Source organism: Macaca mulatta, chromosome 5, assembly GCF_049350105.2.
Source record: "Macaca mulatta isolate MMU2019108-1 chromosome 5, T2T-MMU8v2.0, whole genome shotgun sequence".
Lineage (NCBI taxonomy): Eukaryota > Metazoa > Chordata > Mammalia > Primates > Cercopithecidae > Macaca > Macaca mulatta.
The window spans coordinates 185,183,853-185,211,117 of record NC_133410.1 but is presented as its reverse complement, the minus strand read 5'-3'; the positions used below and the strand labels follow the sequence as shown (position 1 = coordinate 185,211,117).

At 33.6% G+C, this 27,265-nt stretch overlaps 1 protein-coding gene across 1 annotated transcript in view; it reads left to right on the top strand.

Moving 5' to 3' along the window:
* The window catches only part of VEGFC (vascular endothelial growth factor C), a 120,449-nt gene that overhangs the window by 54,626 nt on the left and 38,558 nt on the right, over positions 1-27,265 (top strand). Inside the window, 1 exon segment of the mRNA NM_001136099.1 lies at positions 25,733-25,946. Coding sequence (NP_001129571.1) covers positions 25,733-25,946 — 214 coding nt within the window.

Here is a 27,265-nt window from a genome sequence, read left to right as displayed (position 1 = left end):
CGAACTAATTTTTATGGTGGTTTACATTTCTTTTTCAATGTTGGTTTACATTTGACGTTAGGATGTTTATTAGTTAATACAACAAAGTAGGTGGTCTTTTCATTAATATTATCAGTCAGGCTTGTAAATAGTGCATGTTTTGTATAACCACTTAAAATTTATATACTGATACAGTATATATTTTGTTCAAGAATACTTCAAATAAAAACAGTAGTTATCATTTGTTGAAGTGGAAGGATCATTATTTAAAAATCCATCCTTAAAAGTAAAATGACTTATGCTTCACTGTGTAGTGCATTGATAAATATTTAGTCTATAGTTTTTTCTATTGCTATGTGTTTAGCTAACAATTGTTTTTAATTTGGTGAACAGTACCTTATTAGGAATATTTCGAAAAATTTTGAAGCAATCATGAAATATTTAACAATTTTACAAACGAAGAAATATTTTTAAATCACCAGAAATATTTTCATTCAAATGAATATTTACAACCAAGATAGAGTCTTTTATTCCTTAAATGTGTCTAAATTTAAACTTTAAAATACTTAATTGACTTAGTGCCTCAGAGAAAATATCTTAATAGTTATTAAGTGTTATGTGTACTAAGCATTATGCCAAATTCTATAAACACATCATCTTTTTAAATCATCACAAGAAATTGCAAGGCAGGTGCATCTAGTATATTTTTTTTTGCAGTAGAACTAATTGACACACAGTGAGAGGAAATAATGTACTCAAGTTCCACAGGTGATAAGTGGTACAGCTGAGTAGAATTCTGGGTCTAAAAACTAGTCCCTTAACTACTATATGTAGATGCATAGGTAGACTAGTAGTTATTTAAAGTTATATAAATCAAGAGAAAACACTACAAAATTTAGGTATAGGATATTTATGTAAAATATGGGCATTTCATTAGGAAAGCTTGCTGGAAATATGGGGGAACTTTAAGAAACAGTGAAATTCAAAGCTATCATTGTCCAAAAGCATGTGGTCTTGTGTTTTTACGTTAGTGACTTAGGTGCTACTCACTTCCAGTATTTTTCTCCTAATTGAGAAATACCCTTTAGGCCTAGATTCCGTGGACGAGGTGGGGCTTCAAGGTGGAGATAGTGTCTTTTTTCTAGCAGGTAATGATGTAAATCCACTTTTGAATGAACAGGTGCACCTATTTCAATTAAGGCGAATTAGTTTCCAAAGGCTTTGAGTTTTAGATATTATAGAAGGCTATTTAAATGTGCCAATTTACATAAAATACATTCTGAAAGATTATGGAAAACAGTTTTGTATAATTCACTGAAACAATTTCACAGTCCTCTCAAATGATGATTTTGAAAATGACCTAAATGGCAGGCACCTCTTTGAAGCAGCTGGCATGATGTTATGTGGTCCCATGGCCCCTTACATTTTCAGATCGATACGAAATTCTCCAGAGTCCAACTTGAACCTTGCAGTATTCTGTTCAAAATTGCCCCTGTTCAGAAGCCTGCATATGTAACCTCTTACATTTTGTGTTTCACAATTTCCATTGAACTCTTCCTACACACCAGAATGGGCAAAAATAGGAATTTAATTTCTGGGAAGATTTCCTCTAAGAGCCTCTGTCCAAAACATCCAGTGCTGAAACAAGAAAAGGTGGTCCTGGCATATATTCACTAGTAATTTTTGTTTTGTCTTCTTGTCTTTCCTGTTTTGTGTGTGAAGAGTGAAACTCATCAGTTCAAAGACTGATGAGTCAGAATGCTGTCATTTTGTATCCAAATAGTGGAAATTTAAATTGTTAAAATAAAAATACACAATCACTAACATTACCCTGATGAAATAATGATAAGCAAAGTAGTCTTAAATTAACAGGCTATAAATGCTGGATAAAGAACAATATTTTTAAAATATCTAAAGTCATATAATGAACAGAAGACAAATTTCCATTTATACCTGAAAGACTGGTTTTCAGAAGTTATAATAGAACTTGGGGATTTAAAGATTGTATTTGGATCGTTTATTTTACAGTTAGAAAGTGATGTAGGAAGGAGTTCCCAGAGGAGATGAAACAAATTGAAAACAGCAAAATTCCGTGACAGAGGTGGCTTGAAATAGAACCTTTTTTTCCAAAGCAATAACCGACCTCTTCGTCATCTATAGATAGCGTTTTTGGCACAATCAGAAACATTTACTTTGCCAGTCATTGAAAGTAAAAAGAAAAAACAAAATTGGCTGAATGCTTTTAAATTACATTTATTAAATTTCTGCTTTCATACAAAGGCATAAAATTATTGTGTTTAATTTTTTTGAAAACATTATTATAAAGTTACATGCTTAGAAGTTTGTTTATTGTTTTCCTACAGCCATTTTATACCTGAAACCCTAAATTTTGGATATGAATGTATAACAAATGCACATGTTCATTCTAAACATTTTCTTTTCAAATAGTTTTACATTCCTTTAGGTTTCCTAAAGAAATGTAAATTCCTTCTGCCACTTAGCTTTTGCTATTTTTAGCAGTTTCTTAAAGTCTACAAATTCCTTTCACTCAATTTTTGCACTTAGTTCATAATGACTTCACATTTGACATTGATTGTCCACAAAAGGTGTTATTTTTAGTTTCAAAGGTGAACGTTATTTGTTTTAGAAATTCTCGCATATATTTCTTAGCCTAAAGATAGGCTTTCTAACATAAAAAAGTGGTAGTGTCGTCTGTTTACTGAGCACTTGTAGTGGAACAAACTCTGTGCTAAATTCTTGGTTTTTAATAACTAATTTATTTCTTACAGTAACTGCTAAATATGCTTTGAATTATAAACTATTTGCCAAAATTACAGATAATAATATAACCAAATACCTTGTGGATTTCACCTAAACTGGAAGTAATTTGGTGACTTCCTTATTTAATCTTTTATTTATTGTACTTGGCCATACTTACTGTATGTTTATGTATAAAAACGTGAAACAATAGAACGTTTTACAAAGATACTACACTCACTGTCTTATAAATGGAGAAACTGAGACCCAGATAATTTTAGTAACTTATTCAAAGTTACCTAGCTGATAACTAGAAGCAAAACCCAAATAAGACCACAGATTACTACTTTTCTCAAGTTCTTCAACATAATTCAATATTGCTGTCAACTCAGAGGTCTCGGAAGATAAGATCTTACCATCCGAAAACAGCAAAAAGTAAATTTCATAAAATCCTGTGTGTACCAAGAAATTTATTACTAGAAATAAATATCTTTCTAGAAATAAATAAATAAAGCAAAATTATATTTTTAAAGTTCTTTAGATTGTTGAGAAATCAAGAGCATTAAGGTTGTGTCTCCCCTTTACATTTACCTTTTAGTTTCTTTGGGTTTAAGTTTTTAGATGAAATTTTAAATTCTATTTAGCTCTCAGTTTATGTGTATTTAAAATTTAGATTTAGGATCTATTTTTTTTATAAGGGTGAAATTACACATGGAGAAATTTTCTGTTTATAGTGAGTTTTGACAAATAGAGTTGTATAACCACCATCCCCACAGTCAAGATACATCACTTCTCCCCTTCCCAAACATTCCCCTGGTGACAGTTTGTGGTCATACTCATTCTCCACCTCTAGCCTTTTATGATGACTGCTGTTACTCCCCCTATAGATTTGCCTATTCCAGAATGTTATATAAAGGAATCACACATCATGTAGCATTTGGAATCTGGCTTGCTTTATTTGTTATAATGCATTTGAGATTCGTTCATATTGTGGCAGATATCAGTAGTAGTCTTCTTTTCATTGTTGGATAGTATTCCATGACATGAATGTACCATTATATTTTATCCATTTGCCCAGTTAGAGAACATTTGGGTGTTTTCAGTTTTCATTATTATGAATAAAGCCTCTATTACCATATTGCATACAAATGTTTATGTGAACATAAGTTTTCGTTTCACCTGAACAGATACTATACAGGACTGGAATTTTAGTAAGTATATGTTTAACTTCGTAAGAAACTGCCCAACTGTTTTTGCAAAGTGGCAGTACAGATTTACATTTTCAGCAGCAAAATATGTGAGAGTTCCAGTTACTGCACGTCCTTGTGAGCACTTAGTGTTGTATTTTTAATTTTATCCACTCTGATGGGTGTGGAGTGGTGTCTTACTAAGGTTTTAATAGCATTTCTCTAATTTAATGGATTATATTACTTCTTATTTTTTTGTTTGTTTGTAAACTGTTTATTTTCTTTGGTGAGTTTGATCAAATCATTTGTCCACATTTGTGTTTTTGATTATATTTCAGATACAAGTCTTTACCAGTTATGTGCTTTGTAAATGTTTTCTCACTGTTTGTCATTTGTGTGTTTTTTGGAAAGCAGAATATTTTGATTTTCTGGAAATATAATTTGTCATTTAAAATTTGTAATGTAAATTGCTATTGGCATTAAGTATGTAAATTACATGGTAAGCAATGTAAATTACTATTGGTATTAAGTGTAAGAAAACTTTGCTTCACCTGTGATCACAAATATTTTCTTCTAGAAAAAAAAAAGTCTCTGAAGACTTTTTTTTTTTCAATGAATGTGTTTTGTTTCTTCTCTCCATATTTATTGTCCAACTACCTATGCAATGTTTACATTATTTAGTCAGGCCTTTCCATACACTTTCACGGATTCCACTGATGGATAAATTGGGTTTGAAATCCTCTTTTCTCCAGAACTGACAAGTCGTGCATCTTCTCATTGATATTATCTGGCTCCCCTGAAAACCTCTAGTGTGGTCCATTTTTAGTGATATCTTTCTGCTCTGGTTCCTCAAACCAATCTATATCTAAAGGACCCCCAGATTAAAGTTCAATTTCATTCTTTTAACAAATTAGATGCTAATTGCTATTGGTATCAAATGCAAGAAAACTTTAGGTGCAAATTTGTTAAAAGAATGAACTTGAACTTTAGTCTGGGGGTCTCTTAGATATAGATGGGTTTGAGGAACCAGAGTAGAAAGATATCACTATAAATGGATCAAACCTCTAGTTGGTTCCATTTTTTTTTTAACTTGGTAGAAAAAGTCCCATTCTCTTGGAGAATTCATCAAATACTGAATCCACCCCTCTTTATTTTGTCTGCCTGTTTTCTGCCTTACATTATGCTGGATGAAATCACTCCTCTTGCCCCAATCCCCAGTGATCTTTTCAGTTGGTATTTCACAGAGTATGCAGAAGAATTTGACCCTTTTAAACCATTCCCTCCTTTCAGAAACACTCTCTTAGTTTAGATTTCATGACACCCCATCCCCAGTCTCTCTCTTCTTGTCATTTCACTGGTTCACCCCCTGGGATCTGAATGTCAGATTCTGTAGTTCCCCAGAGATGGTTGTCTATTGCCCTTTCACTGTATAACCTCCTCTACAGGACTGTCAATCACACTCATGGTTACATTTTCCAATTAGATACATAAATAGCTGTGACATTTGTATTTACAGGGTAGGGTGCTCTGGATAAGTACCATCATGTATCCTACTGTCAACTTAGAATTGTCACATTGATGGCTTAAATGCTCCCCAACTTGAAGGGTCAACATGAATCATTGTTTTCCCACAGCCCAAACTGGTCCTCCCATAGCATCCTCTGTTCACCCTGTGTTTCTCATGACAGAAACTTTGGATTCACCTGAACATTCTCCTCTCCCTCGCTGTGCACATATAAACAAATAGTCTATATTTTGCTACCAAATATGACTGTCAAATTTGTTTATCAGTCTCTTTGTCCAAATACAGAATGATTTCTTGTACACACAGAGGATTCAGCAAGTACTTGTTGGATGATGGTGACTATAATTGCCCCATGTTAAAAGACTGTTTAATCAAGAGCCATGATATGAATGTGAAATATTGCTTAAGTGGATGATGAAAACTTCCAGCTGAAGTTAATATGTAAATGTGCCCTTGAACAATGGGTACTATTTTGATGGATGCGATAAAGGAAGAACTAGTTTAATGAGAGACCGAGATTACAGAAAGAGTGAGTTACACATGTGGACAATGAAAATTATTTGACCAGTACAGATTCATATTGGGGAGTGGAGGAGAAAAGTTGTTTTAAGAAGTAGAATCTGCGGTGGCCCACACCTCTTGTCCTAGGAATTTGGGAGACAAGGCAGGTGGATCAATTGAGGTCTGGAGTTTGAGACCAGCTTGGGCAACAGAGTGAGATCCCATTTCTACAAAAAATTTTAAAAATTAATTAGGCATGGTGACACATGCCTGTAATCCCAGCTGCTTGGTAGGTTGAAGTGGGAGGATTGCTTGAGCCCAGGAGCTCCAGGCTGCAGTGGGCTCTGATTGCACCCGCTCTCCAGCCTGGGAGACAGGAAAAAACAACAAAAAAGTAGAATCTGAATTATGGAGACAATTAAAACATTTCCACTCTAGTGTCATTATATGCTCTAAAATATTGAGTTATGTATTTTGATTGTGCTTAAGTCAATTTTTAAAAATCAAATGGTATGTGAAAATAGTTAAAAGTAAAACAGCTTCACTGGGCTACTAATGAAAAGCTGTCCTCTGCCTATTCTTTAGTTGTGTTCTCCAAAGACAGTGTCTTTCAGGTTTCTTTATGGTTGCTATTGGTAATTATGTCCATATTCCCAAATATTATACTTTTGGTACTCTTTGATGATTTTTCACATTGAGATTTTACGTATGGCTTATTATTACAGAAGACAAAGATCTGGGCTCTTATTCCTGCTTTTACTCTTCCCCCAAACCCCCATTCACTCTTTTCTTCCTCCTCAATTCCAGTCTCATCTGTTCATCATCTTAAAGGAGTTATGCTTTATCTAAGTTTGGGGGTAAATACAAGTTTGTTGTTTATTTTTTTGCAGCACTGTATTATTTATTATTACTTTTTTCTTACACATGATTTTACAGTTATTTTAATGAATAATTATTTTGATTGTCTCTACCATCAATTATCTTTACAGTTTCTAAAGTAGTTGTAAAACTCCACTGAAAATTGGCAACAAATATAATAGTCTAAAATTCCATTTTTTTTTTCTCTGTTCTTTCCTGGCAGCCTCTATTTTTCTGCCACAAGTGACTAGTTAGTTTCAAGGCTTATGTACAGCGCCTTGCTCTCCAGTGCTAGAGAACAATTTCCTGGTCTGTATGCTTTCTCTTTCTTAGCATTTTTCTTCATTTTATGGAAGTATGCCATATGTCATGGTATAATTTACATACCATAAAATTTACTCACTGTAAGTGGATAATGATTTATAGATGTGCAACAATTACTACAATTCAATTTTCCAATGTCTTTACGATCACAAAATGCTCCCTTGTGCCTCTGCAGTCAGTCTTTGCTTCCACCCCCAGCCCCAGGCAACTAACTTCCAGTTGGCTTTCACTTTCTATAGTTTTGCATTTTCCAGAAATGCCCTATAAATGAGATTCTACAAAACGTAGTCTTTTGTGTCTGGCTTCTTTCACCACATAATGTTTTTCATGCTCATTCGTGTGGTAGTATGTATCCACGGTTTGATTTGCTGAGTAGTATTTTATTGCATTCCTATAACCTATTTTATGTATCTATATAGCCAATTGATTGATTTAGGAATTTTCCAGTTTGATGCTGTTATGTGTAATATGACTATGAATAGTCATATACAAGTCTTCCTGGGGACATATATTTATTTCACTTGGGTAGACAACTAGCAGTGAAATTACAGGCCATATTTTGTGTATTATGATTTTTCAAGAAATTGTCAAACTAGCTTATGAAATAGTATATATTTTATATTCTCATTAACAATATATACAAGAGTTCCAAATATTCCACATCTTCACCTATATTTTATGTTGTAATTCTTTTGGATTACAGCTATTCTAATGGGTAAAGATAGTGATCATTTGTTGTAGTTTAATTTACAAAATTCACCCTAATAACTAATATGTTGAGCATCTTTTCGTGTGTCTGTTTGCCATTTAAATACAATTTTTGGTGTAATTTCTATTAAAATATTTTGCCCTTTCTTTTTTCCTTGGGTTGTTTGTCATGTAGTTTATTGGGAAGTGTTATTCCTTTATTCTAGATAGAAGGCCTTTATCAGATATATGACTTGCAAAACTTTCATCTACATTTTGGGATTGTCTTTTAATTTTCTTAATGGTGTCCTTTGTAGAGTAAAAATTTTCAGCTTTGATGTCACGTCTAAGAAATTCACAAGAACAAAACTTCATTTTGTTCTAACAGCTTCATAGTTTTAATGCTTACATTTAGGTATATGATAATTTATGTTAGTTTATGAGTATGGTGAGAAATGAGGGTTGTAAGTATTTTAAGTATTTTTATTGTTTTGTTTTTGTCTTTGCATATGATTAACCAATTATTCTAACATAGGCTATCCTTTCCCCATTACTTTGCTTTAGTCTTTTCACCATAAATGTAAGTTGGTTTTGTTTTTTTAATTTTGATGGGTGTTTCTGGATTCTCTCTTCTGATCTATCAGTCTATCTCTAAGTCAATAGCACACCGATATGGTTCCGCTGTATGTACAAATCTCATGTTAAAATATGATCCCTAGTGTTGAAGGTGGGGCCTGGTGGGAGGCATTGGATCATGGGGCTGATCCCTCATGAATGATTTAGCTCCATCCACTTGTTCACGAGTAATTTCTTGTTCCATTAGTTCACACAAGATATGTTTGTGTAAGAGTCTGGGATGTCCCCTTCTCTCTCTTGCTCCCTCTCTCATCGTGTGAGATACTGGCTGCCTCTACACCTCCTACCATGAGTAAAAGCTTCAGGAAGCTTCACCAGAAACCAAGCAAATGCTGGTGCCATATTAAACTGTGAGCCAAATAAATCTCTTTCTTTATAAACTGCTTACCTGGGTTCTGCATAAATTACCACAGTTCTGCGTGGCACCAGCATTTGGTATTCCTTTATAGCAATACAAAAAAGACTAACACACACACTGTCTTCATTCCTGTAGCTTTAGAGAAAGTTTGAGACCTGTTGGGATTTTGATAGGGATTGCATTTATTTATACATTAACCTTAGGAGAAGTGTCAACTTAAAATTGACTGCTTGAATCTATGAACATGGTGAGTCTTTATTTATTTAGATCTTTAGTATCTCTTAGCAAAGTTTTATAATTTTCACTGTACAGGTCTTAGGCTTCTTTAAATTTATTCCCAAGTCATTTATTCTTTTGGGCTGTGAATGAAATTGTTTTCTTGATTTCATTTTGTGATTTTTCATTGCTAGTATATAAAATTCAGTTGATTTTTGTGTGTTGGTCTTGTATCCTGTGACCTTGCTAAACTTATTTATTAGTTCTATGAAAAAGATTCTGTAAATTCCTTAAGATTTTATACATTCAGAAACATATAGCCCATGAATAAATAAAGGTAGTTTTACTACTTTGTTGTTTTTTTGAGACAGGGTCTCACTCTGTTGCCCAGGCTGGAGTGCAGTGGTGTGATCACTGCTCATTGCAAATCCAACCTCCCCAGGCCCGAGTGATCCTACCACCCTAGCCTCCCAAGTAGCTGGAACTACAAGTGCACTACCACACTCAGCTACTTTCTGTATTTTTTTGTAGAGATAGGGTCTTACTATCCTGCCCAAGCTTGTCTTGAATTCCTGGACTCAAGTGATCTATCTGCCTAAGCCTCCCAAAGTGCTGGGATTACAAGTGTGAGCCACTGTGCCTGGCTAGTTTTACCACTTTTTTTCCAATCTGGATGCTGTTAGTCAATAAATGAATTAATTTGCATTATTATAATAGCTATAGCCTCCATATTTGATTAAAGTAGTGCAAGCAGATTTCCTTGCCTTGTTCCATATAACAGGGGGATAGCAGTTAACCTTCCCTCAAGTAGGATACTAGCTGTGGGTTTTTCATAGATGTCCTTTATTAGGTTGAGAAGATTCCATTCTATTTCTAGCTTACTGAGAGTGTTTAATCAGAATTGAGTGTTGGATTTTGTTAAATCCTTTTTTGTACTTTTATGTAGATTATTATATCATTTTTTCTTTGTTAATATGGTTTCTTGTATAAACTGATTTTCACACATTAGATTAACCTTGCATTTCTGGGATAAATCCCACTTTTTCATGGATTATAATCTTTTTCTGTATGGCTGGATTCATTTTGTTGTTTTGCTAAGAAATGTTTTGCCTCTGTGTTTCTAATAAACATAAGCCTTTAAGAAATTTTTTTGTCTCCATGTGTTTCTTGGACTTTGGTATCAAGGTAGTAATGATCTCATAGAATAAGATGGCACATGGATTTTTTTGTTGTTGTTTTTCCTAATATATTTTTGGAAAGTGTTTGTATAGAATTGGTAGTATGTTTTTTTAGTTATTTTCTAGAATTCACCTGTCAATTCATCTGGGCCTGGGCTTTTCTTTTTAGGATTTACTTACTAATTCGGTTTATATGTTAGGTCTACTTGGATATAAGGTGAGTGGGTGGAAGATTTCTCTGACTCCCTGGGAGGAAAATCTCTGTAAACAGCATGTAACTTTCTCCTCTGGTCACAAAGACTCTCAGAGAAAAAGCTTTCTATTGCTTTGGGGAGTGTGGTGGTGAGTGGGTGGGGTTGGTGGTTAGGGAGTATATGTCTGGTTGTCAGCTATCATTGAGCCAGGGGAGACAAGGGGCGTGGAGATTTGCTATTCTTTCTGTAGACTTTCTCTTAATATTCATTCTCTCTCTCTCTTTCTCTCTCTCTGTCTCTTACCCTCCCCCCATCCTCCCCTCCTTCCTTCCCTCCCTCCCTCTCTCTCTCTTTCTCTCTCTCTTTCAGTTCATCTTGTCCCTATTAATTGCTGTACCTAGGGTTCCTAAGTTTGAAACCCCTGTTTCAGTTTCTCCATGAAATGAGCCTTTAGGATTAAGCTAAGATTTAGAAGATGCAGTTGCTTGACTGGGCAGGGATGGTAGATAGCGGATCTGAAGGACAAAGTGGTCTTTAAGTAAACTTCAGTCAATATCTCCATTTTTTATCTGTCTCTTCATTTTGTGTAGTACCTGCTGAATAAATATGTCTGTAGATCTGGGGCTTAAGATTAGTTGCTCATAGTTACTCTTATCTACAGATACATGGTATTTAGCTTTCTCTCCTGTGGTACCCCCTCTATTGATTTTTCATCTTCAAAAAAGACACCAATATCTTTCCTCATTATTTTCAACCCTGTTCGTTTTATCTCTCTGGTTATAATTCATTACACTTATTTTAGTAGAGCTTTGGAAGGAAGTAGAGCTATATACCTGCTTTCAATGGGCCAAGCTTACCTAGTTATATCAATGATATTTTAACATCACAAGGGGAAGGATGTACAGATTAAGTATTTCATTCTCACTGCTGCTGAATTCATGGTCCTTCAAATTGACTTTTGGTCACTGGTTTTGCTTTTTCACTTGGTACTTTTTGGCGTTAGGTCTTTTGCAGTCACCTCTATTCTTATGTATTTTTCACCATTGTTTTCCAGTGTGGCAGAACTTTCTTTCTGATGAACTGGGGACAGTATAAACTACTGTTATTATTTTTTTTAGCTAATAAGAGGTTGGGGCCAAACAGGGAAATTCAGTAAGGCTGTGTATACAAGAGACATAGAGTGCAGGAAGAAGATTCTTCAAGGTTCTGAACTTTAGATTCCAGAGTTACAGGAAAACAGAATATATCAATGGTATCCTTATAGAGCTCTGTAATGAATTTGATAAAGTTTATATACTATGGATAAAAAGGGGTTAGAGATGTAACATTGTAGTTCTAATATAACTCTGTCTTTCCTGTTCATATCCGTAGCTATTCAACTTTGGGAATGCATTTCTGAAACCATCTGTTTTAATTTACGTTGCATTACATAGAGGAAGAAAAATGCAAATAAGTGTTTAGAAGATTTTCATTTAAAAATACACAGTGAAGGGGTCTTCATTAATGTAATTTTCACAAATTAATATTTACATTAATAAAAACTTGTTGCTTTTTATAAAATCACTTTGAATCAGGCTTTATGTCTTCCTTCCTTTCTTCGTTCCTTCTTCTTTCCTTCTTTCTTTATTTTCTTCTTTCTTTGTTGCAGTTTGTTTTAGTAAGCTAGTATTTTAAAAACGTTTCTAATAGTTGACTTCATATTTGATTGTAATTGACTGTGAAAATAAATAGAGAAAAATATTCAGATTAAAGGGATGTGAAGTTCCTATCCTACCATTGACTTAATCTGGTGGAAGAGTTAAATATAAAAATAATTATTTGAAATGAAAATATTATACTGGTTTTTCAGTGTTCTCTCTAAAAGGAAAATTGTGTTAATTTTTTAAAATTTCTTGATTCAAACTAAACAGGGAACAACTTCTAAATTAAAACTTTATATACTGTAAAGAAACAAATGCAGCATTATAAATAATTACTTTTTGGGTAACTATAATAAGATTGTAATTAAATTACCTTTAATTTTTTAAAAAATGTTTTACTTTGAATTTAGAAACTAGTATTATTATTATTATTTTATTTTATTTTCGAGGCAGGGTCTCACTCTGTCGCCCAGTCTGGAATGCAATAGTGTGATCGTAGATCACTGCATCCTCGACTTTCTGGGCTCAAGTGATCCTCCCACCTCAGCCTCCTAAGTAGCTAGGACTACAAAGGTGCACCACTATGTCTAATTTTGGTTTTTTAAAAAAATATATAGAGAGATGGGGTCTTGCCGGTCTCAAACTCTTGGGCTCATGCTATCCTCCCATGTGCTGGGATTACAGGTGTGAGCCACCATGCCCAGCCAGGAAAGTATTATTTATAGTTACTTCATGACACGAAAAATGAAAGCAAATTATCCATACCAATCCTCTTCTTTCATTTATTTCTTCACTGAACACCATTTGCCTGGTATGCTACAAGGGAGAAAGTACATGTGCCCGCCACCACGCTTCGGCTCATTTTTGTATTATTAGTAGAGATGGGGTTTCACCATGTTGGCCAGGCTTGTCTCAAACTCCTGACCTCAGGTGATCTGCCTGCCTCAGCCTCCCAAAGTGCTGGGATTACAGACATGAGCCACCGTTCCCAGCCGTACTTTGAAATAAATTCTTAATGGGTTTTAGTTACCCATTTAACTGAGAAATTTAACAGCTCAAGGGCTAGTAAAACTGCGAAATTGAATTTTTGTGCTTTAAGACACAGTATTTCTGGTTAAATAATTCAATTTTGTTTTACTCAACATTGTTTCATAGCAACAAATTCCCCACCCTGCCACTTTAGTAACTAATCTGGAATTCTTTAGAACCAAAGGTATGTAAGCAAGCAACAAGAAATTCATCTGGAATTAATTGCAGTACACAAAGCAGGTGTGCCTCAAAATTCACAAGTTCTTTGGGAATAACAGATTCTAAGGAGCTGATAATTAATATTCTTGAGCTCTCAAAATAAATGTAAACTCTTATGAACTCTGTGAAAGGAGAGACATTGTTTACAAGTAGCATGCCTTGAATATTCCTTGGCACATAGTAGTCATTCAATAAAAATTTTAAAATCGTATTTTCCCTACTTTGTTATTTATTTAAAATATTGTATGAGATTCAAGTGGCTTCCTAGTATACCTGCCTTCTTTTTATGATTTTTACAAATATCATCATATTTATGCACACAATAGCTTTGCAAAGTATGTTTTATTATCTACATTTCATAGATGGGGAACCATAGGCTTTGAGGTGTTATTTTTATCACTAACTACATTTATTTAAAAAACTTCCTAGGACATCCAGAATGTATATAAGCTTTATTCATCAGTTAGTAGGATGCCAGGAGAGACCTTTGAGGAAGGAAGTACCAGATAAGAGTGATACTTCAAAAACAGTGATCAGCTGGTGTATATGGGATGCATGGGGAGGGAGAGAAGCAGCAGTAGGGAAAACAATTTGATCTCACCATAATTTCCTACAACAAGGTAATTAAAGTATGAACTTCGGGAATAGCAACAGCAGAGCTGGAGAGGAAAGTATGAATGGGCTTCTAATCTCTTTCGCTGTTGTCATTTACTTTAGCTCTTGTGACATCTCTTACTTTGATCTTCCTCCCCTTGAAGACACTCTAAGTAAACCCTTAAATACTATGGAAACAGGCTCGCTCTTTTTGGCTATAATGCATTGTGTTTAAATGTATGGAATGGTATTTGCTGTGATTGTTTTAAGAAAAAGGCTTGTTCATGCCTTTGAGAGCTCCGGACTACAAGATGCTTAGGAATGTCTCAACTCTAGATGCAACTGATTCTTTGCCAAAATGAGGCAGATCAAGGATGGTGGCAACTGTTGATTTTTGTGTTGGCCCAGCATCTTGCATAAGAGGGGGCATATTGTAATCACTTTGAAAATCGGTAAAACATCATGAGTCCCAGTTTCTGAAACTTTATTCTGTCTCCTGATTTCCTCCTTGTTTTCCAGGTATATTTCCTCTCTGATAATCCTCTTTTTCTTTTTTGACTCTCTCTTTTCACTCAGTCTTTTCTAACAAACTTAATGGATCCTGATTATCGAGGCCTCCAGATCCTAAAAAGATGTCCTTTTAGGGGAGTAATAAGGAATCTGATGACTTCACCTTGGAATTACCTTGCTTCTGAACACATCACACCTATTTGAGAAAAGGTTCACATGTTTGGCTTAATACTGGTCTTTCATATAACCCCTTGCAGCAGGTAGAAAAACATGTTTCTAACTCTTCTGTGTAAAGGGACATAATTAAATAAAAAGAACAGAGGCAAAAAAAAATACAGAGTTTCTTTGTAAATGGAAACATTAGAGGAAGAAAAAAATGAATCTCCTTCAAATAATAATAATAAATTCAGCTCAAGCCTAACTGAAAAAAGGAAAAAAATAAAATAAAATACAAATAAACTTGAGAAGAACTTAGGACAGAAACCTAGTATAATCAAGCACTGGGCTATTTGCATACCTTATTTCACAGTAGCTCGTTTCGTTGTTTCAGCAGTCTTCATATTTCAAATGAGGAAGTGAGCCTCAAAGGTTACAGAGATAGTATCTGGAGAAGGACAGATTGAAGCACAAGTATATCATTGCCCAAAACACATACGCTTAGTGTTATTTTATACCATACATGTATGGTCCTCCAAAGCTTGTTCTCTCTTAGAAAACCCAAAACTCTGTCAGACATTGTGTTAGATGTGTATCTTTGGGTCTGCATTGTGTTATCTTAAGTAGTGTGTACATTTGATTGGGGAAATTTAGATTTCACAAATAATATAGGTTTTAAGTGAGTGAAAATATTAAAGTATGCTTTGAGAATTGAACCTATTACACAGTTTAATAAATATCCACTAATATAATTACTGCTGACATGTTTACTATAATTTCCACTACTACGGCTATTACTAACTATAGCTATCTTTGAGTGTCAGCGTATACAGTACTAGGCTATGTTGACATACGTTATTTAATGCCATCAAGTACCACAGGTTTTTTTTCAAAAACACAATTGAAATTAGTCATAGAAGAAGAAAATGAAATTTCAAAAATTTTTGTATATAAATAATATCAAAATTTGTGCTGTCACAGGTATACGCCAAATAATATGCTTAGCATCAAGGCTAATTATAAAGCTGTTATAGTATGGTTTTAGCATAACGTCAGACAAAAGGATCAATGAAACAAATCCAAAAGTCCAGAAAAAGAACCAACAACATATGTAGTCATGTAGTTCACAATAGAGAAAATGCATTATAAAAAATGAAAAAAAAAAACAGTAGAAAAGTTATTATTTATACTCTTAGGCTGAAAAAGGCCTTTCTAAAAGTGAATATAAAATAAAATGAAAATATGTGTATGGCAGAAAACACTGCAAACAAAAGACAATAAAATAGGAAATTATTTGCAATATACATAATGGATAAAAATGGACTAATACTCTTAAAATAGTGCATGAATACACTAATGAGAAACAAACTGGTGCTTCAGTAGAAAGATGGGCAAAGAATTTGAACTGAATATTAACAAAGAAGAGATATAAATAAATGCGACATATTGCATGATGGCAAAAGTGAAGAAAATTATAATTCTTTTCAATCCTGGTGGGAGTGTAAATGTGTACATATATTCAAGGAAGATGTGGTATTGCAAGTTGAAAGCCCTCTAATACATGCTCCATTTAGATAGCCAATTCACTTTGGAATAAAATTTCCTATCCAACAGAAGTGATATAATTCTGTCAGGTATATGTATAAATTCATTGCGCAGCTGTCTATATAATGGTGAATGTAAAAAGCAACCTATTCAGACAATAATAAAGAATTGATGAGATAATTCATAGTAAAAACAGAAATTAGCACAGAAAGGAATGTAATAAAACTATAAGATGATGATACAGATGTATAACTTAGATTTGAAAGGAAGTTCATGATTATGACAAAGTAGGATACAGAATTTATATACTACACACACACACGGATCATATATATTTAAAATGTAATCTTTTCACAAAATGTATATATAGATTGCATGTGTGTGCATGTAGTGTTAAGAGTAAAAGATATGCAACACACAAAAAAGTTATCTTCTCCAAATTGCAGGATTAAGGTAATCATGCTCTTCTTTATACATTTCTGTATTTTAAAATTTAAATGATGAATATATGTAACTTTTTATAACCAATGCTAAATGTTCTAAGTAATCATACCTGAGCATTTTGGGAGGCCATATTATTAGCTCTCATTTTACCCTTTCATTTACTTCACTGCCCTGATTTCTGCATCAATTCCATTTCTGTTTATACACCCTCTGCTGATAACAATGCATACTGTGTCCATTAAAAGACATGTAGAGAATAAACTAGATTAATAAATTGCAGTAGTTCGTGTAATGGAAAACCAGTCAGCAGGGAAACCAATTGCTTTACATGATAAGGTTGAGAAGAAGAATATTCAAACACTGAAGATTATATACTATAGGATTTCACTTATGTAAATTGAAAAACTAAAAACTACTTATGTTGGTAGAAGTCAACAATTCTTGATTACATTTTGTGAAGAGAAATGAGAATAAAGATGGCTTCTAAGATGTGGTCAGTGTTCTGTATCTTGATCTAGATATGACTATAGGGATTTTTTCACTTTGCCAAAATTCATCACACCATATACTCATGATTTGTTCACTTTATTAATTAGAAGGTTTTTTTTTTCAAAATGGCATCTTTAATATTAATACTACATTTAGCACTAAACAGCATTGACATAAATCGATCTTTAAAATATCAAAGAAGAAAGTAAATTTTACTGAACAGAAATATTTTAATAACACATTATACTTTTTAATTTCAAAAGAATTTTATGAATAAACCTTTAGGGAAAGGATATAAAGTTGTTTTTGAAATTATAGGCAAGCAAAGGAAAATAATTTTGAAATGTTTTATATTTACTTACCTAGGAATACTATGTCTGAACTGCTCCATTCTCTTCTCTTTATGAAACGAAGGATCACTGTTGAGAAATGCCTATGTAAAAAGAAAATAATATGTTACCCTGGTCAATAAATAATTCTCCCTAGGAACATTTACTAAATCTAGTTGCTAGTGGTATTTTAGATTCATTCATTAACTCATTCTGACATTTCTACCTGATTTTACACGGTGAAATTCAAGCAAATTTCAACTTTCCGATGTGTTAAGAGGCTAATAAATTACCTATACAGCTAACTTATTATATCTGACAAGGCCCACTCTTACTTAACTGCAGGGTTTCCCAATAGCGGCACTATTGACACATCAGCCTGGATAATTCCTTTTTTGGAATTTTGGCTTAATACTGGTCTTTCATATAACCCCTTGCAGCAGGTAGAAAAACATGTTTCTAACTCTTCGGTGTAAAGGGACATAATTAAATGAAAAGAACAGAGGCAAATAAATAAAGGGTTTCTTTGTAAATGGAAACATTAGAGGAAGAAAAAAAATTAATCTCCTTCAAATAATAATAATAAATTCAGCTCAAGCCTAACTGAAAAAAGGAAAAAAAAATATTTTTTTTTTCCTTTTTTCAGGGGAATGTTCTGTGCCTTGTAGAATGATTAGCAGCATTCCTTACCTCTACTCACTAGTGCCACGATTCTGAAAAGTGAACAAAAGGAGCAACAGGGGACTGTGTGATTGGAAGGTGGGGGAGGATCTATCATTGGCAAATCAACTCTGATTTGAGAACCATTACTCTACTGTTCTGTATATTGGAATATTCAAGTAATCAATTTTAGTTCCTTGGAATTGCCTTAATATTCAGTGAATAATTGCATTTGTTATTTTGTTATTTTTGGCTTCACCTGCATAGTACTGTTTTTGCAATCATATAGGGAAAGAGGTTTGAATTAATATTTCTGAAATTATTTTGCCATTTGCCAAAGCGAAATCAATGAGGATCCCCTTCCAGAAAAGTCAAGCAAGTAGTTTTCTGTGCAGGAAATCAGTACGTATAAAGTACTTTGTTTTCCAGTGTGTTGATTATGCAGAAGTAACTGATTGTCTACTTTGGTATTACATTAGAGAGTAAATGAATATTTAAAATTTCCTAAGAGCCTACTTAGATTTTGATATTTTTGTTTTTTGTTTTTTGTTTAATTAAAACAGGTAACGAACTAAAAAGAAGTGACTGAAAAAAATAAGATTTTATGCTGTTAATAGATATAAAAAGAGTCTGTTCTCTATTATGGCATTATTTTCAACATTTGCGGTAGAACTTCTCAGACACAAATTCAACTGAAAATTAAAATTTAAAATTTCCAATTAGAAACTTCCAATATTAAGCTGAAATTTAAATATCTAATTCCAGGGTTCCCTATCTGTGGCACATCAGGTTGGTGTAGACACAGATGATGGGTGGCCTGAGGGTGAAAGAATCCTGACTCTCACACCTTCACTGAAACATTAGGTAAAATGGATTGCTGAGGTTATGTGAAACATTTACAAATCTTGATTCCTTGGAAGGATACATTTGAATTTCTGTATATATTGATGACTCTCTGTCAAAGGGGGATTTTAAAAGTGAATTTTATAACTATGTATTGGAATTTTTCCCAAGTCCAAAATTTTGTTTATTCTGCCACCTCACCCGATTTTTGCTTAAAAGAAAGTGTTTTTAAATAATTAGAATATATTTTTTAAACGTACAGATTTGCCCACCATAGATAGCTGAAGAAAACGAAAGAACCTACAAGTTCACGTGTTATACAACTGTCATTTTTACATAGGAAGGAATGAGAATATGCAAGTTTCTTTGCTATTTTAGGGGAAGAATAACTCAGCAACTAATGGTAGTATGCAGTTATTGACTTTGGTAACTACTTTATGAGAGATTAATGCCAATTTATTATTTGTTTTCTTAGGACACAGAGATGATGTGTGTAATGAAAATTATGATAAATATTTCATTTTAAAACATTTTAGTAAATTTCTTATATTGTTAATCTGACCATTTGAGCAAGTAATCCTCCTTATGCTTTACCTTATAAAATTATCTGTTGTAATGTACATGTTTTCAAATATGAGGTATTACTTGAGTCAAACTTTAAGATAGTATATGGACAGTTAAAAATTTCATAAACTTTTAAAGATATTATATGGACAGTTAAAATTTATAAACATTCTTTGTTTTCCAGTTTGAACATTAGGTAATTTTTTCCCCTCTCCACCAAAATACAGATCTATCGGACAAGTAACCAGACTTGCCTATGACCCTTTGTGGCTACTTCATGAAAATATGATACAGGTTGAGTATCCCTATGCCAACACTCCAAAATCCAAAGTGCTCCAAAATATGAAACTCTTTGGGTATTAACATGACTTTCAAAGGAAATGTTCATTGAAGCATTTTGGATTTTGGATTTTTGGATTAACGTTGCTCAACCAGTAAAATACAACTATTTCAAAAACATACAAACAAATCCAAAATCCAGAACACATTTAATCCCAAGCATTCTGGATAAGGCTTATATTGTGATCAGATGTTTCTTTTGATCTATTCTTGCCTATTATTACAGTTCTGATTATTATTATTTGATGAGTGTATGCTCCTGGGTAAAAGAACATTTTTCATAATTCAAGTCTATGCATTTCCACGTGATTTTCAACTTCATAAAATTATTAAATGTGTCACATTTATATATAACATGGCCACTAACTTAAGAGAGTTGTTTGAAGAGACTGTTGGCACTGGTTTTATAGATTTTTTAGATATTTTTATAGATTTTTAAATTCCGCTCATCAACAAGTCCAGAACCATGAATGGTATTAATCCCAGATGCCTCTTCTGCTTCGCACTTATTATTGACCCTCTGGGTATTACAAGTGGGACAACTTGCATGCACTTGCACCTTTTCCCTAATGGGCATCTGCACAACCCCTAGTCAAAGTAGAGAAACAAGAGAAAATTGAGGTTTTTTAAAAAATAATAACTATGTGTGTAAAACATAAAGTTGTCAATTCTCCCCTAAGTGCTCACCTCATGTTATGACTCTTCATAACCCAAAGAGAGTTATAGAGTGCAGGAGAAACCCCAAAACTCTTTGTCATCTTGTAATTTCTCCTAGAAAGAGATATCTTGTATCATCCTTCTTCTGTTAAGTCAGAAGGGAATGCCTTTTAGGCATATGAATAATCAAGGAAGGGAATGACTCCTGATTCTCTGTAGTTCCCTGACGTTGTCATTGCACACTCAACTTTGGCTTCCGTAGCATCATAAACTCCTCCACTGAATATCATATAGGTTGCTGTTTGCTAATGCATACATGCTGACGATTACTAATAGTTACTAGTACCTCCTAATTGATTCATCCAAGTTGGAATGCAAAATTATATTAACTTTTACGTTGGTTGAAGTTTTTATTACAGTTTAGTATCCATTTGTAAGGTACTTTCTGTTTTAAACTGCACCAAATCCTTTGAAAGATAAAGGAATCTGTTAATATTCAAACAAATGACCTCAATGTTCTAGAAAACAGGGGTGTATATAAGGCTCAAGAAAGCATTAAGAAGGAACTTGACTTTCATATGCATAACACTTCCACTTGAAAGATTTTGGTATGTCCACGGCTCAGAACTCATTCTAGTTTACTGGGACCTCTTCATATTCTTCCAAACTAGAATGTGAATGTGAATGTGCCATGGTTAGGTGGTAAACAGTCTTGTCACTATTCACTGAGATATTCACTAAACAACCCTATCAGTTAGGTGACAATGCTCACTTCCTAAGTTACTAGTCATTTAGAGTGAAAATGCAGAAGACGGATCTGAAGAAATACTGCCCCAGAACTTGGACAGTACTGAGGTAGAATAATGGTGTAAAAATTTCAATTTATCTAATAATCTCTGTACTGTGCATTTGTTTCCTAAAGATGTTATAATGACAATTCCACTCTGGCTGCAAGAGTCATATTACACTCGTATATCAAATGCCTATTTGGATCACCATAAAAACTCTATGAGAAAGGTACTGTTATTTCCATTTTACAGAGTAAAATTAAGTTCAAAGAGATGAAGCCTAATCTTACTCACTTAAATATGATCTGGAGCAAAGATAGAAATCTGGGTCTTTTTAAAAATCCTTTAAGTTCTAGGGTACATGTGCACAACGTGCAGATTTGTTACATAGGTATACATGTGCCATGCTGGTTTGCTACACCTATCAACTAGTCATTTACATTAGGTATTTCCGGGTCTTTTGATACTAAAGCTTCTTTTCCTTTCACACCAGTATAATAATTACAGTCTAGTGAGAAAAAGCGAATTAATTGCTCAATCTTCAAGCCATTTTTATTTCATTTGTCTGCCATAGGCTACTTTTGTCAATGATTGTTATAAATTAAATAATATATCAAAGGCATGCTCTATGCAGAAATAGGAGCAGTGAAGTAAATGAAAGGGTAAAAAGAGAGCTAATAATGTGGCCTCCCAAATGCTCAGGTATGACTACTTTAAACATTTTGTTTTGGTTACAAAAAGTTACATATGTTCATTTAAAATTTAAAATACAGAAATATATAAAGAAGAATATGATTACCATAATCCTGTAATTCAGAGAAGATAAACTTTTTTTGTGTTGCATATCTTTTACTCTTAACACTATTTGCACACATATATGCAATCTATATATAAATTTTATTTTGTGAAAAGATTATATTTTAAATATATATATGATCCTTCTGTGGGTATGTAGTATATAAATTGTGTATCCTACTTTGTCATAGAATATATCATGAACCTCTTTTCATATCTAAGTTATACTTCTATATCAACATCTTATAGTTTTATTACATTCCTTTCTGTGCTAGTTTCTGTTTTTACTATAAATTATCTCATCAATTCTTTTTTTTTTTTTCTTTTTTCTTTTTTTTTTTTTTTTTTTGAGACGGAGTCTCGCTGTGTCTCCCAGGCTGGAGTGCAGTGGCGTGATTATTGTCTCTATAGGTTGCTTTTTTTTTGAGATGGAGTCTCACTCTATTTCCCAGGCTGGAGTGCAGTGGCATGATCTCGGTTCACCACAACCTCTGCCTCTGGGATTCAAGTGATTCTCCTGCCTCAGCCTCCTGAATAGCTGGGATTACAGACATGCGCCACCATGCCCAGCTAATTTTTGTATTTTTAGCAGAGACAGGGTTTCACCGCATTGTCCAGGCTGGTCTCAAACTCCTGACTTCCTGATCTGCCTGCCTCGGCCTCCCAAAGTGTTGGGATTACAGGCGTGAGCCACTGTGCCCGATCTGCTAGGTGGCTTTATATATTTGCTATTATATAGACAGCTGCACAATGAATTTATACATATACCTGACAGAATTATATCACTTCTGTTGGATAGGAAATTTTATTCCAAAGTGAATTGGCTATCTAAATGGAGCATGTATTAGAGGGCTTTCAACTTGCAATACCACATCTTCCTTGAATATATGTACACATTTACACTCCCACCAGGATTGAAAAGAATTATAATTTTCTTCACTTTTGCCATCATGCAATATGTAGCATTTATTTATATCTCTTCTTTGTTAATATTCAGTTCAAATTCTTTGCCCATCTTTCTACTGAAGCACCAGTTTGTTTCTCATTAGTGTATTCATGCACTATTTTAAGAGTATTAGTCCATTTTTATCCATTATGTATATTGCAAATAATTTCCTATTTTATTGTCTTTTGTTTGCAGTGTTTTCTGCCATACACATATTTTCATTTTATTTTATATTCACTTTAAAAAGGCCTTTTTCAGCCTAAGAGTATAAATATAATAGCTTTTCTACTGTTTTTTTCATTTTTTAATATTGTATTTTCTCTATTGTGAATGTTATGCTTATGTTTTTCTCCAGTTGATCTTTGAGGAACAGTGTTTTTTTTTAATAAATATAAATATTGTTATAGTTATTTCTCATTTTGAACTTTTACAATACTAATTTGTTTGCCTTAAAACTTCAAATAATACTTAATTGAAAGTCTCTGTCTACCATCATCCCTTTCTTAACAGTTTGGTGAATATCTGATGTGCTCAGTCTAGGTCACAACCTGTCTTTAATCCCAGCTGACTTGTAGTGGAGAGTTCCAGGAACCTTCCAATCACACGCAGGTCCCTATTGCTCCTTTTCTTCAAGGGCTATTCAACAAGCAGACAAAAATAAACTTATCTGTTATGTTTTACTGCAGGTAACAGTGACCACAGATACACCTGTACACTGTTTTTTTTTTTTTCCCCCAACATTATTGAGGTGTGACTGACAAATAAAAATGGCATATATTTAAGGTATATGATGTGATATTTTGCTGTACATATACATTGTGAAATGATTATAATAATCAGGTTAACACATCCATCACCTCACGTATTGTGTGGTTTTTATAATCACTTTTATAAATGTTCTCTTCAGTAGTAACCTTTTTCAATTCTGAAACACTTTTGATTTTTGAATTTTGTGTCATAAGAGATATTTTTGGCAAACATTTTATAAACGTTTAATTGGGAAACTGTGAGAGGTTGTTTTGTAACTTTCATTTAAACTGAGACCTCCTCTCCACCTCCACCCTTCCTGTATTCAGTAGATTTTCTATGGTTGTGTGGTATATCAGGAATCATCCCATATACTTCAGAAAGTAATGGATTAATATAAATATTTTTCTAATATAGACCTATAGAGATTACGTGATATACTCAAATCACACCATAAATGGTAGTGAAAGTGTAAACCCAACATTCACAGCCAACTTCATTATCTAATAGGGAGCAGCACATTTCATATTCATAACTGACTTGTTTTTAGGAGGCTCTGTTATAATGAGATTAGAAAATGAAATTAGATTATGTTCTCAATATATAGTACAAAAAACACTTACATAGAATAACTTGGATTATTAAAAATAGAAGTGAAAAATGCCTTTCAGATTAAATAGGATTTCAATTTTAAGGCAAATACGTTCATTTTGTGCTTCAAAAATTAGATAGGAAAACTGTAATTTGTTAAAATGTAAGTTCTTGATCCATCCAAGAAACCATGGAGAGGTGGGGGACAGTTACCTGCATTTCTGACAGTTCGTTCATTGACTCTTATTCCCACTAAACTTTGAGAACCAATGTCCAAAGTATTTACTTATACATTTATATTTAAAAGCTGGGATAATCATGACAATATAAAATAAACAATTGATGTTGTATTTTATTTGGCAGATAGATAAAGCTATACAAGTTTCCTTTTTCCTAATTCTAAAGTGTAATTTAGAAAAAAAATTGTATTTATTTCGTAGATATGGTAACTACTAAAATATAATTTGGAATATTCTACTTAAATGAGTGCACTTATATATGCAGTTGGCCGTCAAAAAGAATATTTAGTTTTCTCTGAACTATTTCATTTCTTTGAAGGTGGTATTAATTTTTTTTTTTTTTTTTTTTTGAGACGGAGTCTTGCTCTGTCGCCCAGGCTGGAGTGAGTGGCGCCATCTCGGCTCACTGCAAGCTCCGCCTCCCGGGTTCCCGCCATTCTCCTGCCTCAGACTCCCGAGTAGCTGGGACTACAGGCGCCGCCACCGCGCCCGGCTAATTTTTTTCTGTTTTTTCAGTAGAGACGGGGTTTCACCGTGTTAGCCAGGATGGTCTGGATCTCCTGACCTCGTGATCCATCCACCTCGGTCTCCCAAAGTGCTGGGATTACAGGCGTGAGCCACCTCGCCCGGCGGTGGTATTAATCTTAATCATACAATTTTCTCTGAAATATTGAGAGATTCTGCCAAAATATAAATCTTACTGTGACATTGTTGTTGAAATTCCTTTCTTCATGTGATTATTTGTTCTAAAATAGCTCCCATGAAAGTAAAATTCCTACTGTCAAGCATCCTGCTTAATTATATTGTATTGTTGCTGTAACTAAAAATAAAGCAAAGCATTAGGGCGGATTTCAGTGTAATTTTATCTGTTTAGGAGGGTGATGCAAATGAATACATTTTCAAACATACAAATTGACCAATTTAAAAAGCTATGAAGAAAACAAATAAGCTACTTTAAAATTATTTTAAGATTATATCACAAAATTTTTTTCCTAACAACAAAATATGTATTTTTAATTGTTTTTGTTCATACAAATTAAAATATAAATATAATTTTACTAAGGAAAGTGAAGTAATTTAGGAGTAATTAATAATATTTTTGTTAGGGAACAGAGCATAGATAATATTAAACCTAACCGTTTTAAAGTACATTTGTTTCTAAATCCCTTAAGCTGGTAAGTCATTGATCTTGCATTTTTCTTTGACAGGCTTTTGCAAGCAAAGATCTGGAGGAGCAGTTACGGTCTGTGTCCAGTGTAGATGAACTCATGACTGTACTCTACCCAGAATATTGGAAAATGTACAAGTGTCAGCTAAGCAAAGGAGGCTGGCAACAAAACAGAGAACAGGCCAACCTCAACTCAAGGACAGAAGAGACTATAAAATTCGCCGCGGCACATTATAATGCAGAGATCTTAAAAAGTAAGTATGGGAAATAAAATATATAGTAAGCCTTATATATCAAACGAGTGGAAGTTGCCAGCCTGGTTCTTTAATTTCAATGTTTGTATCACCAAATACACCTTTAGGGCGGAAAGCAAATAGAAAATAATTACTTCAAAATATAACATTTTGTGATTTCACTTTGAGTATTAAGATGATTTCTTAAAATACAAGATAGAAAGGTCCATGCATAACAACACACATTAATTTTTTCAGGCGATAGCCATTGGAAAATTCTTAAAACAGATAGCTATATTTTTACACACTGTATATGTTTATTAACGTAAACATTCTTTATCTTATCAAATAATTATACCTTAATTTCCAATCTGATTTGGATTGAGAAATGCTTCATTTGAAATCGCCTTTTCAGATGCCACTTGTTGCCTTGCTGCTTCATAGATAACTGGCTCAGAGTGGGACTTAAGCTGATGAGGTATCTAGCATAAAGCTTCACAGAAAATGATCATGTTGCATAAAATGTCATAGCATCAATTGGTAGGGTAGGACTGGGCACAGAGGCTCATGTCTGTAATCCGAGCGGTTGGGGAGGCTGAAGTGGGAGGATTGCTTGAAGCCAGAGTCAGAGACCAGCCTGAACAACACAGCAAGACCTCATCTCTATTTAAAAAAAAAAAAAAAATTAAAAAAATTTTTAAAAAAGGTGGTGGAGTAATTTAAAAACCTACTTGCCTTCAGTTGGTAGCTCTTAATCACTATAAAAGTTTGATATTGAAAAGTATTTTGAGAACAAAGGCAAACAAAATGGCTTCATGGTTGTATAACCAATAGTTTATGTCCTTTTCCAAAAATTCTATTTTAGGGGAAATATGGGAGAAATAAACTAGTATACTTAGGAAATACATCATTTGTAATGCAGAATTCAAAAAGTCAACAGTATTATAGGTGAGCTACTAACTCATCAGAAACAAAATTCCAGAGGAGAGCTAAAAGGGAGAGGAAACATTGACTTTGCTGAAGAAAGTTCAGAATGAGTCCCAGTTGGTGGAAAATAGCCTTGCATTTCACTGCAATGCAGCTGCGGCCATGACATTACTCAAGGTTGCCAAACAGTCTGCCTGAAAAGGATTTTTGACTTGAATCTAAAACCATAGCTGTTTTCTCATATGCAACTCAGTTTTAAAGAAAAATAAAATTATATTTATATTTGCATTGAGAGCACATAAATGGTCACACTATAGAGAATGAACATGACTCTCTCCGCACATCTTATAAACTTTCATATATTAAATTACCATTTGCCTAGGAAACAAAAACCAAACATTAGTGTTGTGGGA